The 16,255-nt window shown below is 41.6% G+C and overlaps 1 protein-coding gene across 5 annotated transcripts in view; it reads right to left on the bottom strand.

The window, feature by feature from the left end:
* Positions 1-770: 770 nt before the first annotated feature.
* The window catches only part of RAB37 (RAB37, member RAS oncogene family), a 73,964-nt gene continuing 58,479 nt past the window's right edge, over positions 771-16,255 (bottom strand). For 4 of the 5 annotated variants that reach the window (XM_077458925.1, XM_077458927.1, XM_077458924.1 and 1 more), the window contains 4 exons: positions 14,172-14,237; positions 9,710-9,766; positions 9,522-9,598; positions 771-3,708 (listed from right to left, as the gene is read on the bottom strand). In XM_077458925.1, the coding sequence (XP_077315051.1) occupies positions 3,606-3,708; positions 9,522-9,598; positions 9,710-9,766; positions 14,172-14,237 (303 nt within the window). In that variant the 3' untranslated portion in view covers positions 771-3,605. Of the gene's footprint in view, positions 3,709-9,521; positions 9,599-9,709; positions 9,832-14,171; positions 14,238-16,255 lie in introns of all 5 variants that reach the window. The other variant, XM_077458923.1, reaches the window with a different exon arrangement.

Here is a 16,255-nt window from a genome sequence, read left to right as displayed (position 1 = left end):
GGTTCGAAGACATTTGTGGCTGAACTCAGCATGGGGACTGTCGGAGAATGGGGATGAGGAGGATGTTGACCATAGTCAGAAGATCCTTTTCGGTTCAGGAAACCGGATATCTTTTTTTTTTTTTCTTCCTCTTGTTTGATGATTTGTAAAGCTAAAATAGTTCTATAACACAGATCCCAAGCTGCCTTCAATAGCTTGTAGAAGAAGGTATACTAGTTTGGTGTGCCTGGAGCAACACAATTGGGTGAATTTACTAAAGGCAAATCGGATGTTACTTTGCAAGGGAACTTGGCCCAGAGGTTGGTGAATGTAGTGCAATTTCACTTTGCAAACAATAACTAGTCAGATGCAAGGAATATATAAAAAGAAAAGAAACCCACAGCATTTTTGCTTGGATGATGGAAGTCAGCAGATCTTCACCTCATTTACAAACCTCTTGGGAAAGTTCCTTTGCAAAGTGCAACTTCCCTTGTAAAGTTAACAGTCTATTTGCCTTTAATAAATCACCTTGATACAGAGTACCGCGCAATACACTAACATGCGCTTTGGTGTACATCAATGCTACGCTCAGGTCTGAATAGCACCTTCATGCCGGAAAGATCACAGGAGGATTAGTTCCTTTGCAACTCACTGGGACAGAAGTGAAAGAAAGGTCGTACAACTACTAGAAATACATATCTTCATTCTTCACTCATCTGGTGAAATTCAAATGCTAGATTTTCAGATCTTGGTGCCTATAGTTGCTATTAAGAAATGTCAAGCAAATCAGGTTTTTTTTTTTAAATGTCCTTTTTATTGAAAGTAAAGCAACAAACATCAATGAAAACACATCCTGTGGCTTTTATTTAATAAGGCAAAGAGCATAGTCTATTAACCCATGGCAATCGTGTTCTGATTGCTCCATACTAAAATCTCATTGGTCATCAGGAGCTTACTACATCTCACTGCTCATTTTGTTTTCAAATAAATTCTCAGACACGTCAAAGAGGTTTTTTTTTTTTTTTTTTTACTGTACTCTTATTAGCTTCCCACACATTCTAGAATGCGTGTGCAATACAAGGTTAAAATAGCTCTTGGAAGATCGCTCAGTGTAGGAACATCTCCAATAACTCACAGATGTGTGGGGCGAAACCAGAAAAAGTACAGAAAGTATCACTTCAAATGTAAACAAAGCACTGTTGTGCAGCATATCAACATTATACAAAATTGGAGGGTATATTAGAAAAGGGCAATGTGGGATACTACACATACACACACATATATATAAAACCATGCACACACACAGTAGTTAAATTAAATAAAAAAACTTTGTCCAGTTTAATTTTTTTGGCACAGGTTGTTTCACAGCCCTGCAAAGCGGCTGATGAAGTGCAGAATGGCGGCCGCAGGCTGAATAGGAAAAAAAAAAATATGTATTCCTCCTTCCACACTAAACATGGATGGAGGAAACTTCCCTGCCAGATATCGTATTCAGACAGCTGTCAGAATACCCACATGGTGACTGAATCTGACGGGATGCAGTCACTGTTCGGCAAATAATCTTCCATCTGGCTCAGTCAATTTTTTAGTTGACTTGTTAAGCCAGGCAGTGCCACCCGCACCTCGAAAATTGGCCCGATTCCTCAGAAATCACTCAAAAATTCAAGGCACGCATGGAAAATGTTACCATTTGTGATTTGGGGTTGCAGAAACCAGTTTAACTGAGAACATTGAATTCAACCTCCCCCCCCCCCCCCAATCCACAAACTAACTTAAGAATGGTCTTCTCAAAAGCAGTAAACCACCTTTGGTGATAAAGCGGCATTAATAAAACCTCCAGTCTCGCCCATGTAACCAACCTCATTTTTTAATCCCTCATAGATAAACGGTTCCTTTATAAACTTCACTTTCAAAAGGGAATCTGACCAGAGTTTGTGTTTTAAGCAGTTCTCTTGAAGGTTTTCTTTTATGGTCAGAGTATTATGAGACATTCTGGTGAATTTGGACGATGCCACATTGAAAATCTAAAAGTAGTAACACTTTACAAATGTCTAGAATCTTAAAAAGTTAACTGGTTGTAAATGAACCAGGGGGGGGGGGGGGGGGCAGCCATTTCTAGCTTCTGAAAAAGCTGAGTGTCTGGCTGTTATGCCAACCCAACAATTAAAGACTAGATACAAGAATGCCAAATCAGGAAGTCGTAAGCCCTGATCTGCATACTTGTTCCAGGTCATGGCTCACAAGCAAGAGGGTTTGCTTGACAGCCAAGGAGATAGCATTTTTAATAGGATAGGCATCTTCCATGTTTCTCTTGCGACAGTCTTACTTTGAGGACAGGGCACAAAAACAAATATTGGGCCTCGTCACATCCATACATAAAATGCTACAAAGAACTAAAAACAAAAATTTGAACTCTGCACCCGTCTTTAGGCACTTTCAGACCCAACTCCTTGGCATGACCTAGGCTGTGTCATGGGTAACCTTGGCCTCCATCTCATTCTCATGAGACTTGGCAGCATTTCACTGCAGTTAATGACATGTTTGCATGTCACCAATAAACAGTGGTACACATTGGAAGACTGGCATTCATGTGCAAGCCTTTATTTACTAATGTTTTCTATTTTCTGCCTAACAAAAAGCTTCCAAGAACTGTAAGGAGAGGAAAAAGATGACACTGCTGGGACCTACCGTGAGATGGTGGAAGTGGCACTGCAGGGAACCTATAGCAAACCTTAATACGACTGCCCAATAGGCAATTTTTATTGTTTGCAAGGCCCAATAGATTAAAATTAAAACGCAGTGTGGTAGACTGTCAAGCTTCTTTACTTACCCATTGACTTGTATAGGGAGAGAAGCAGTTCTGGTACGAACGCAAGCCCCATGAAACAGGTCCTGATGGCACCTGATAAGTTAACTTGGCCATTAGCCAGTGACCATATTATTAAAATATTTCACCATGTGCACATTTCCTTCCCACCAATCTGTATGGGATGATGTGCACAATATTTCCAACTCAGCTTAGAGATTTTTTTTTCTAACAGCAGTGACCTCAGATAAGTTGATCCAATACTTGCTACCTTACAAACACCCAAAATTTCATCCAAATCAGCAGGTACAAGAAACAGGTAAAGGAATCAATCCATTCAACACTTACTTCAGTTATGGTTGAAAGTTGATGAGAAGAACTATATGAAACCAAAAAAAAAAAACAGGGAGAGCAATACTGATAATGGCAGCAACAGATTGGTGGAGCCAGGAAATCAGAAGTATAGCTGGGGTCCCTGAAAGATAAGAAAAGAAGACTGTAGGAGAGTCAGCCTTCTTCTCCAGAGCTGAAATATCAGTGATGCATAGACTAATCCTTTTAATATATGGATCCTACATCACATAAAATACATCACATTTTTTTCCAACCTAAATCATAACAATAACTGGCAAGGAGGTCCTTAAAAGTCCTGAGTAAAATCCACGTGGTGGGGCCACCACTGCGACATCCGCCAAGCATTGGCAGTTTGAAATAATCAGTTTCTTCCACCTATGACTGAAGGTAGATCCTGCTCCTGGAAACAGAAACAACTCCAACATGGCTTTTCCCCAAGGATGACAAGCTTCAATGTCCCAAACAATCAGAACAACCCACAACAGTTGCTTTTCTTCTTCTGCGATTCAATGTACTCATGGATTTGGAATTTTGGCTCATCCTGTTCACCGGATCTGTGTTTCAGCTCCCTGTGCAGAACCCAGATGGGAAATAATTAGAACTTTCACTAGAGTTTCTCCACGTACACTTACACTATAAAGGCAGGGGTCACCAAACTTTCTAAACAAAAAAGTGCCAGTTTACTGTTCTTCAGACTTTAGGACGTTCGTGTCAGTGGGAGCAATAGTCACCCATCGTTGGTGTCAGTGTGAGGAATAGTACCCCATTGCTGATGTCAGTAGGAGAAATAATGCCCATTAATTGGTGTCAGTGGGAGGAATAGTGCCCCATCATTGGGGTCAGTGGGAATAGTGTCTCGTATTCCTGAGAGAAACAGTGCCCCAAGGGCCAGATAAAGGCTAGCAAAGAGCAGCATTCAGGCTCCTGGGCCCCAGTTTGGAGACCACTGCTATAAGGCATATGTACACCTGACAATTTTCTTTTCTGGGTAGGCTTTCCACCTTATTTTGGAGTGCATCTGCGGGAATATATATCTATTCTTCCAAATGGGCACTTGTGAGGTCAAGTACTGATAAGAGAAAATCTAGGTTCAAATTTGGCCTTTTAACTTCTACACAGACGTTTGGGTCAGGGCTCTGCATCAGCCACACAAGTTCCTCCACATCAGACTCATCAAACAATGGTCTTTATGAAGATGGCTTTGTTACACAAGGGCACAGTCATGCCGGAACAGAAAGGAGCCTTCCCCAAACTGCTGCTACAAAGTTGGAAGCACACAATTGTCTAAAATGTCTGAGCGTGTTGGAGCATTAACAGTACGAGTCATTGTAATCATCCGAGTTCAACAGTTTAGAGAGATGTTATATATATTTTTTAAGCTATTTAATAGGTTTGATGGTCAAGTGTCCACAAAAATGTGGCCATAGATACACTTAAATGCAGAATTGTTTTAACCTGTCTAGTGGAAATGTCAAATGCAATAGGCTACTGTGTCTGAAATGAGAACCACCTGTTTGGCCCAGCAGCAACCAATTACAATTTACTTTGTCTGGGGTGGTTTTCCAGGATAGGCTTGTTCCTCGCACCATAAAAAAAAAAAAAAAAAAAAAAATAGATAGACAGACTTCTAAATTGCTATCACAAGCCACAGTCTGGAGTGGCAAGGTAATGACTAAGCGTACATGAAGTGTGCGTTATGCGCCTACCCAGCATTCTAATGCCTGTAATTTTTGGGATGTCCAAATAAAGAGGATTTTGATCTACAGTGGTGTGCCATTTCTTCTAATTTCATTGTGTGTGGAGGAGAGCACCTGCTGGGTCATTAGGCTTCCTTATCTCACCTGGAGCGGCAGGTTTTCTTTTTTCCCCATAGAGTGGCAAGGCTGCCAAGAGGAATGGGCAGCCACACATTAGGCTGCTGATGGAGTCTGTACGCCTAGAACCAAGCTGCTGGCATAATAGGACAACAGGTCTTCTATGGTTCTACTCTTACTTACCAGTTCGAGGTGTATGAAGACAGAGTGAGCAAACTCATTAAACCTCTGCCTCCCCAGCCTTAGTGTGCCTTGGGTATGCGGTCTGATCTTTTGATTCCAGGGTTAGAGGCTCATTAGCAGCAGGACAAAGGGCAACAGAAGCTATTTGGCCTAAGGGGGAAGAAGCACAAAATCTGGCCAGACAGGTCTTATCTCAAACACTGATACACAATGAACCTTGTGGCTGACACTGCTGCTTGAGAACTGGGTCAGATCTTGAACCTGAAGAAAAGATGATCCACACTCCGGTAATTGCTCTTAAAAAAATGTATTTATCAACAAGCCACAGTGACCAAACACAAATACGAAAGGTTGACGCGTTTCAGCCTATAAGGCCTTAGTCATAACCCCATTACAGACATGAAACTTTGAAATAAAAACGTAGCTCTAAGGATCACTGGCTCCACTCATCAATTGTCTTAATTGACTGCAGGCAATTATCCAAAAAAGGGGGAATCAGCTACACTGCATATAGGGTGATCCACCATTTCTCACACACCTTATAGTGATAATAAGTACATGTATGCACGCACTCGTGCATGCACATATATATATAATTAAAACACACCATGAAAAAACATCTGAAGAAAGACACCAGAAGAGGAAAAGAGAAAGAGAGAGGAGGCTCCGGGGAGAGGCATTCTTAATGTAAGTGCAAGTCCAGATCCCACCTCAGGTTTAACCCCTGAGGCGATCTAGTTTTTAATCTAAAAATCCACCATGCTTCTCTCCCGATCACCCCCTCTGGGTGAGTGAGACAACCGTTCTATGCCTCTAAAAACGGAAAGAGGAGAGATTGCCCTGGTGACATTCCCTAAAGTGACGTGTTGCATTCAAAAAATATTTCTAGCATTTGGATTATTTGTGTCACAATAATGTTCCCCTATACGGGCTCTCAAAGGACGTGTGGTACAGCATACATATTGGAGGCTGCATGAAATACGGGTAATCGGGTAAATTACATAATCTGTGCCACAGTTGATGTATTGCTGTATAGTAAACTCTTCATCTGTAGCAACAAATGTTTTACTCAAATCACACAAGTTACAGTACCTACAGATTTTTATATTACAAGGGTAACTGCCAGGATAGGAGAGCCAGGTGGGTTGGCATGGTTTAGATGAAAATAGACTGGGCAATAGTGCGATCCCCAATGTGGGCACACGTCGGCTAGAAAAAAGGCAACCTGCTTGCAGAATCCCATTTAAGTCTTTATCTGTATGCAATGTTGGCAGATTCTTTTTTATTATTCTGACTATTTGATTATACTCTTGGGAAAATGTAGTTACAAATGTAATAGGTTTACCCGTTTTTCTATTTCTAGAGTTGTAAGGTTGATGAGGTTTGCTCATTTTTATGCTCGCTCTTGGTTTTAGGCTTATCTGACAGTAATTCCTCTCTGTCCATTATCAAAACCTTTTCTAGTCCTTGGTATATAACAGATTTGTTATAACCTCGGTCCAATAAGTGCTGATGAATAACCTTACATTCTAGTTCAAAGGTTGAATTTGTTAGGTTTAGTTATGTTTAGCTTGAATAAACTCGCCATAAGGGATCGCATTGATGGTGTGAGATGGATGACAACTGGCAGAAAAAAGTGTAGTGTTACCAGAGCATGGTTTCCTATAGGTGCATGTAGAAACATCACCTGTAGTTGGATCGCCCTTTAGGTCTAGAAAGCTGATACTGGAAACATCATGCTCAATTGAGATTTAACTGATTATCATTCAAAAATTTCCAAAATTCATGCAATCCCATAATGTCACCATCCCACACCATCCCACAAGGTCATCAATACAACGACCATACCATACAATCTGCCTAGCAAAAGGGTTGCTGGGAGAGAACAAAACTTGTTCCACCAATCCACGTAGAGATTCGCCATGGACAGTGAGAATCTAGCACCCATCGATGCCCCACAGCGCTGGACATAATATACGCCATCAAATCACTAGTTCAAGGTGTATGAAGACAGAGTGAGCAAACTCATTAAGCCTCTGCCTCCCCAGCCTTAGTGTGCCTTGGGTATGTGGTCTGATCTTTTGATTCCAGGGTTAAAGGCTCATTAGCGGCAGGACAAAGGGCAACAGAAGGTATTTGGCCTAAGGGGGAAGAAGCACAAAATCTGGCTAGACAGGTCTCATCTCAAACACTGATACACAATGACCCTCGTGGCTGACCCTGCTGCTTGAGAATTGGGTCAGATCTTGAACCTCGCTCTACATTCTGGCTAGTTCTTTTACGCTTTCCCATTATTTCCTGCATTTGTGTAACGTTGCACAGTATCAATGCCAACAGCACAGCTGGCAGGAAATTTAAGCATAGAAAGGAAAGGAATTCAAATAGCAATAGATGAATCACTAAATGGCCAATAACCACAAAACATTGCCATTGAGTGGGTCGGATAGGTTCATGTAATTCCCCTTAGGTTAGCTTTGGAGTTGAGTTTCTCTCTGATCTCCATGGGTGGCTGGCGGGCAGGCATGTAACCCAATGGATCTTGGCACTGCACGGCCACCAATGTGACAGCAACGGATGCCATAAGATGATCAGCAGAATGCAAGAAGTAGGTCAGGTCCTTGAAGGGGTAAAGGGGCAAAGAGAGGGTCAAGACCTGAGGTACAGTTCTCTAGGACCACGGTAAGTGACCAGGGACTGAAAAGGGTTCTAGGAGGTGACATTATGCCAAAGAACCACCTCCAGGATAGAATTGCGTTGGCAGGGTGGAGAGCACCATGCTGCACATTCACACTGGAGAAGCTGTGGTGTTCCCCCAGCACCAGATTATGGTTAATAAATCCAGCATCAGAAGAGGTGTCATATGAAACATTGAATTATTCCTAGATATAAATGGAAGTCTTCTCCTGTAATTGGCAGTGCAGAAGTACAATACTTTCCTTATTATGGGAGATTCAGTTCTGTCTTAACTTCACCATTTCTACTGCTAGGAGGAGAGTATGGGGGTGTAGATTCCAATTTGCAGCCCTATGTTGAGCCCATGGCTCAGATGAGTCAGGTCATCCATCCCCTTCCCAGTTGTCCCCTTTCCCTCCCCCCCCCCCCCATCACCCCTCCCCCTTTTTTTAATACTCTGCATGTTTAGATTGCAAGACTGAAACTGTGGCTTTATCCATATTTTTCAGTATTTTCTTTTATTTGATGGTCAATTCGTGTTCAGGGATGGGTGTCTTATTCGTTTCCAACCTCGGGCATAACCAATTGTTGAGATTAATTTTGTTTAGTACTTATTGCTCAAATGGTCTCTTGCTTCTGTGTTCCAAAGTGCAATTTCTCCTACACTAAATTGCTAAAAGTATTGGGACGCCTGCCTTTACACACACATGAAATTGAATGGCATCCCAGTCTTAGTCTGTAGGGTTCAATATTGAGTTGGCCCACCCTTTCCAGCTATAAGAGCTTCAACTCTTCTGGGAAGGCTGTCCACAAGGTCACCACTACCTCAACCATGTCTTTATGGACCATGCTTTGTGCACTGGTGCGCAGTCACGTTGAAACAGAAAGGGGCCATCCTCAAACTGTTCCCACAAAGTTGGGAGCATGAAATGGTCCAAAATGTCTTGCCGACACCTGAAGGACTTCCCTTCACTGGAACTAAGGGGCCAAGCCCAACCCCTGAAAAACACCACCACACCACAAATCCCCCCTTCCACCAAATGATTTGGACCAGTGCACAAAGCAAGGTCCATAAAGGACATGAATGAGAGAGTTTGGGGTGGAGGCACTTGACTGGCCTGTACAGAGTCCTTACCTCAACCAGATAGAACACCTTTGGTATGAATTCGAGTGGAGACTGTGAGCCAGGCTCTCTCGCCCACATCAGTACCCAGCCTCACAAATGCGCTTCTGAAAGAATTGTCAAACATTCCCATAGACACACTCCTAAACCTTGTGGACAGCCTTCCCAGAAGAGTTAAAGCTGTTACAGCTGCAAAGGGTGGGCCAACTCAATATTGAACCCTATGGATCAAGACTGGGATGCCATTAAAGTTTGCGTGTAAAGGCAGGTGTCCCAATACTTTTGCCCAAAGACGTATGTTTTTCCATTCATGTGTACAATTTATTGCTAAAAAATAAAGTAAAAAATTTGACTGGACATTGCATCTTCCCAATAAAGCTTTTATGGGGGAAAAAAAAAAAATGGAAGTCTTTGGCCAGTAAGAAAGTTGCCTTTAACTGGGATGTACTTTAACATCTTTAACGGTTCTAACAAGTAATATGCCCATAAAGTTTTTATATTCAAGAACAGATTTTCCCAACGCTTCTCAACTACTGGATCCTTTAAAATAATTAGACCAGTCATCATTTGGCAGTAACAAAGTACTTACCTTGCTACTGCCATAAAAGCTAGTTCCACATTTATACCAGTCTTAGCGCTAGTCTCCATGAAGGGAATTCCATATTCCTGCAGATTTAAAGAAGGAAATAAAAAAAGAAGAAGGAAGGAACTTCATTTTAGATTAGGTCACAGGAATCGTTAGTAAATATTATATTGTCCTGAACAAAAATGTCTAACCTTTGCCAGGGATTCTCCTTCTTCTGTTCTGATAGTTCTTCTATCGGCCATGTCACTCTGGAAACAAGGTTACAAAAGCCTGTAGCATTACAGAGAGACTGAAGGATACTGTCAGCCAACACCTTGATGGGATTTAAAAATAAAAAAAAATAAAATAATGCGGTTGTGCAAAGAGGGCTGTGCACAGGAGATGCCCTTGGAATACGACAGATTTTGAGTGTTTTTGGCAGTGGCATACCAAGGGGGGGGAGGGGGGTGGTCCGCCCATGGTGCTGGGGGGGGGGGGGTGTATCAGCCCAGGGGTGTGCAGTGTGGGGAGATCGCAGCAGGGCCGTCTTAGTGAGCGAGTGCCCCACTTTCCCAGCTTTGTAATCATCAGAATTCCATCGGGTCGACAGGGGGCCCAGCTGTGCGGGGGAGGGCGGCTGCCTGTCTCCCCAGTCATCCAATCAGGCAGGCTGTCCCTCAGGGAGCTTCAATATCAGGCAGCTGGAGTTGGGCAGACCTGGGGGTGTGGCTGTCTCCTCCACTCCTCCCAAAGGCTCATTCACTGGCTGATTGTGCAGCTGAAAGGAGGATAAAGAGGAGCAAGAGGAGAGCTCATAGGAGCCGTGGGCGTCTGCATCTCCAGGAATGCTCTAAGTGACTGAGCACATTGTCAGTGTATATAACCCTAGCCTGCAAACAGAGAACCTTAAAACTACCAAAACCTGCCACTATAATACCCTATATATGTCATGGGGGGGTTGGGGGTGCCAAATGCCCCAGGTACACCCCTGGTTATTGCAAAAAAGGGGGGGGGGGGGACATTGCCAAGTTAAGATGTGTCATGATACCCAAAAAGACTGAGTGCTGTAATAAAATCAAAAAAGGTGGTTCAACAAAAGTATTAGTATAATAAATATATATATATATATATATATATATATATATATATATATATATATATATATATATATATATATATATAACTACCTTTTCCATCTGTCTCTGCACTGGTCTTGTGTCATGCAGGGTCCTACTACTCTACAGATCTTCTCCAAGAAAATAGCTCACAAGGTCTAAACCGCTGGCAACAAAAGTGAGAGCACACCCCTCCTAAGTGAAAATGTCCAAATTGGGTCCAAAGTGTCAATATTTTGTGTGGCCACCATTATTTTCCAGCACTGCCTTACCCCTCTTGGGCATGGAGGTCACCAGAGCTTCACGGGTTGCCACTGGAGTCCTCTTCCCCTCCTCCATGATGACATCACAGAGCTGATGGATGTTAGAGACCTTGCTCTCCTCCACCTTCCGTTTGAGGATGTCCCACAGATGCTCAATAGGGTTTAGGTCTGGAGACATGCTTGGCCAGTCCATCACCTTTACCCTCAGCTTCTTTAGCAAGGCAGTGGTCATATTGGAGGTGTATTTGGGGGTCGCTCTCATGTTGGAATACTGCCCTGCAGCCCAGTCTCTGAAGGGAGGGGCTCATGCTCTGCTTCAGTATGTCACAGTACATGTTGGCATTCATGGTTCCTTCAATGAACTGTAGCTTTCCAGGGCCGGCTGCACTCATGCAGCCCCAGACAATGACACTCACTTTGATGCAGTGTGCGGTGTATGGTCTGAGGACTAACAGGTGCTGACCCTCCACCCCTTCAACCTCTGCAGCAATGCTGTCAACATTCATACATCTATTTCCCAAAGACAACCTCTGGATATGATGCCGAGCAAGTGTACTTCTCTGGTTGACCATGGTGAGGCCTGTTCTGAGTGGAACCTGTCCTGTTAAACTGCTGTATAGTCCTGGCCACTGTGCTGCAGTTCAGTTTCAGGGTCTTGCCAATCTTCTTATAGCCTAGGCAATCTTTTATGTAGAGCAACAATTCTTTTTGTCAGATCTTCAGAGTTTTTTGCCATGTTGAACTTCCAACCAGTTCCAAATACCAGTATGAGAGAGTGAGAGCGATAACACCAAATTTAAACACACCTGCTCCCCATTCATACCCAAGACCTTGTAACACTAACGAGTCACATGACATCGGGGAGGGAAAATGGCTAATTGGGCCCTATTTGGACATTTTCACTTATGGGTTTACTTTTGTTGCCAGCGATTTAGACATTAATGGCTGTATGTTGAGTTATTTTGAGGGAACAGCAAATGTACACTGTTAAACAAGCTGTACACTCACTACTTTACATTGTAACAAAGTGTAATTTCTTCAGTGTTGTCACATGAAAAGATAATAAAATATTTACAAAAAACGTGAGGGGTGTACTCACTTTTGTGAGATACTATCAGTGTAATTTCTCTCTGCTGCTTAATGCCTCTCTCATCTGAAACTTCTGACAAGTTTTCCTTACACCAAGAGAAAAAAAAAAAAGTTGGCAGGGGAGGGAGCTCCAGCACACAGCCTGTGATTGACAGCCTCAGTCATGTTCCTGTGTGCAGTGTGAAAAGGGGTGTGTCCACTTCCTCTAATCAGCTCTCAGAACTCTCCTCACTGAACTCTACAGTGTGTAACTTCAGCTTCCCACCCAGTCTGAAAGCTCATGCAAGCTATATAAATTCTGCACTTTGAATAGAGAAGAGAGGGCTGCAAATGGACAGGTGCAACTTATGTAGGAGGATTGGATTCATCTCTAGGTATCACCTGAGGCCAGTCACCTCACTAGGTATAATGTAAAGGCTTACAACCACTGTAAATCACACCAGGTGTCATTCAAAACTAAATCACTGAGGGCATCTAGTGGCAGAAAAACCCCTGCAGGGGGTGATATTTAACATTCTCAAACAGTCTTGCTAGGAGCATGTTAAATAGCATCCCTGCTGAAAACAAGTTCTGCTGCTGGTCTCACACTAATGATCAGGTACCAATCTGAATGGTTCCCGATCATGTGATACTGCAAGAGCCAATCATAGTGATTATATGAGGTTTGGTTACAAACCTGCTAACTGCAGCTCTGGCTTTGCACAGAGAAAGAAGAAAGCATTATATTAAATGCTTAAAAAAAAAAAAAAAAAAAAAAAAAAAAAAAAAGTATATAATATATATATATTTTTTTTTTTTTATAAATCCAGTGAAAGTTAAAAAATCTAAAAGGTAATGTGTAAAATAACTTGTAAAGGCTTTTTGTTATCAACCTATAAAAAAATAAATAAAAACACACAAAAAAAATAAATAAAAAAAACCCAAACAAAAAAAACCACAACACATCACAAATACATGAGTAGGGTATTTAATAAAACAATATACCAAATAAAAGTCTTATGTCCTCAAAAAATAGTGTAAAATTATTGAAGTAGCCCACAGATTATACAATTTTCTTTACTTCCACCACAGGGCAGAAGAATAGAAAAATTGCTCAATATCCCCATAAACACTGTCCGTATTCATGGAGGAATCCCTCCTGCCGCGCTATTGTGTTCTGTCGGTGGGGAGCCTTTCCTGTTGGCAGAACACAATGGTCACTGCTGGCGGTGGTAATCGCATACAAAAATATCTGACAGGCTGGTTGTACTGAAGTCAATTGATGGATCAGTACACCAGCCTGCCCATAGATAGATCGGTTGATTCGAGCCTTCTGTGGCCGGCTTTAGGTAGACAAATTATTCAGCTTAGGGGAGGAAGTCAATTATTGCCAGAATCACCAGCCCCCCCCCCCCCCCAAAAAAGGAAAATAAATAAATAACAACAACAACAACAACAACAACAACAACAACAACAGAAAAAGGAATACAGCCACCACATCGATGGACTGGTAATCTGCAATATTTAAATTTCTTGTTTCTGGGCTTAAAATATGCTTTAAAAATAAATAAAACAGTTACCTCCATCATTATAATGCAGTTTATGTATTTTGTACCAAGCACTGGAAACTTACCTTTGTATATTTTTTGTAATCTGTTTGTGAATTTTAAATAAAAAAAAAAAAGTCACGAACAGATCACAAAAAATATATACAAAAAAGGTATGGTTCCAGCTATTGGCACAAAAAAAAAAAAAAAAAAAAAAAAAAAAAAAAAAAAAAAAAAAGAAGGAGGAGGAGGACATAAACTGCATTAAAATTGAGTTTTAAATTTTTTAAATCAAATAAAAAAGACAAGCCATGTAAACTAAATGAGAGGGAAAAGGAAAGTAAACATTCGGACAACTAAAGACTGAATTATTTTTTGTGTAAAATCAGAAAGTTGAAAGAATGAAAATGATAAAAATAAGGAATACAAATCGTTGGGCAAATTCTAGAGTACATATACTGTATACTATTAACTCAAAAGCAGAGTTCCATTTCTGCAGCTGGCTACATCAGGACATCTGTATTCATGCAGTTGCAGCAACTGTTTGGTAGCGTCATCTGCACATACAATGTATGTATTGCACCCCATGCACAGCAATAGAGAATGTGCACGCCGTATGCGAAACCATCTAGTGGGTGTCTCAATTCGGAGAAGTGTAGCAGTTCAGGAAGTTACAAATACCTTGTTGCCGAGCAGCATGATGACCACATCCTTGTGAGCAAATTCGTGCACCTCTGCAAGCCAAGCCTGACAATGTCAGAGATAGAGAGATTAAAAAACAAACATCATACAAAAGATGTGAAAAGGCATAAGATAGCATTTTTTTTTTTTTTTACTCAATTTAAAAGATAAAACCCAAATGCCAACGACCTTTTTAACATTTTGGATTGACCTCAGAAATGTAAATACCTTCGGGATCAGCAAATATTGTCTAAATACAAGAGAGTATTGTTTGTGCATTTCTTCCACATCTGTGCAGTAACTTTGCCCCTGTAAAAAGACCAGTCACTGCTGCTCGCTCTCCCTGTGCAGGGTGAATGGTCTTGTCTCCGCCCCCTCCTGTAGTTTTCTGCAGGCAGCCTGTAGTGGGTGGAGCCTGCTGGGTCCCTCCCACAGCTTCACTCCCTCTCCTTGTGCAGGGTGACTGGTCTCGTCTCCGCCCCCCTCCTGTAGTTTTTTTTTTCCAGGCAGCCTGTAGTGGGTGGAGCCTGCTGGGTCCCTCCCACAGCTCTGCTTTCCCCCCGTACAGGGCAACTGTTCCTGTCTCCGCCCCCTCCTGTAGTTTCTGCAGTAGTGGGTGGAGTTGGCTGGGACCCTCCCCCAGCTCTGCTCTCAACAGCAAAGATTCTAAACTCCAGTCCTCATGGCGTCCCAACAGGTCATGGTTTCAGGCTGTCCATTATTTTGCACAGGTGAGTTGATCAGTTTCACTGCCTTAGTAATTACCACAGCCATTTCATCCGAGGGAAATCCTGAATATATGACCTGTTGGGACGCCTTGAGGACTGGAGTTGAGAAACATTGCTCTACAGCACAAATGATATCACTGCTACTATTACATAGCAATATATGGGGTTGTAAGGGCATTTGGTGCACACAGAGAATTTATATCCTTTTAGGCTTTTGAGGAATAGATTTAAAAATGAAAGCCTGTTGCTCAGCTTAAAGACGGATCTCCAGGCCAGTGTTAATTTTGAAATCAAATTTCGATTTTGTTTTAGTGATAGTCTTTTGATTAAAATGCCATTTTAGTTTTAGTCATATTTTAGTCATTCCAGTTGTTTTAAATGTATTTTAGTCAACTAAAATCTCCAGTACATTTTAGTTGACTAAAATCAAATGGGTTTAGTTACATTTGAATGCATTATTTCTTTAGAACTACCAAACATTATATACTCCTGGAGTAAAAATCTACTAACGTGTTTATTATTTATGGTATTAAGTTTTGAGCATGCACTACAGACACAGATTTAGCCGTTGTGATAAATCCTGTAGAATAATAATAATAATAATAATAATAATTAGTAGTAGTAATAAAAAATAGTAGTAGTAATAATAATAATAATAATAATAATAATAGTAGTAGTAGTAATATAAAATAAAAAATTTAGTTTTGACTAAAATGTCATTTTTGTTTTAGTTGTACTTTAATCATCTGAATTGTTTTAGTACTATTTTAGTAGACTTAAATAGTATTAAAAATGTAGTCGACGAAAATATTTTTTTAGAAATTAACACTGCTCCAGGCTCAGTCAGAAAAAAATTGCATACTGTAGTTGCTGACTTAGTAGGACACGTAACTGTCCACAAATCCAGCTTCATCCTCACCCGAACTGATTTTTCAATCGGCAGCCGCTGCAATTTCAAGTGCAGGAGACCCAGCAGTGAAGCCTTGCCAGTCCCCTACAGGGCCAGTGCTAGAGTATTTTGCACCTTAGGCAAGACCAGCTATTTGCACCCCCCCCCAAAAGGAAAAAACAAAACAAAAAAAAACATCAAGAGTATTACCCCGATAATACCATTAAATTAAAAAAAGCATACGATTTCCAGTCCGACTACTGATAAACGTCAGTGGGCCGGTCACAATATATAGAGGCTTGGCGCTCTAAAACGCGTCGCTCCAACTCCGGTGCCATCTCACTGATGCTGCAGGCCCATGCATGCACTCCAGCGCCACCTTCAAAGCGTCTGGCCGGTTTTCCTAAACACTCTGCAGAGTGGCCCCTGGTGGCTCAATCGGCGTGTAATCATGCACAGAGCCCCCG

This window comes from Lithobates pipiens, unplaced genomic scaffold (genome assembly GCF_037356315.1).
Source record: "Lithobates pipiens isolate NorthernLeopardFrog02 unplaced genomic scaffold, aLitPip1_a1.2 Scaffold_28, whole genome shotgun sequence".
Lineage (NCBI taxonomy): Eukaryota > Metazoa > Chordata > Amphibia > Anura > Ranidae > Lithobates > Lithobates pipiens.
This window is presented reverse-complemented; position numbering and strand designations above follow the sequence as displayed.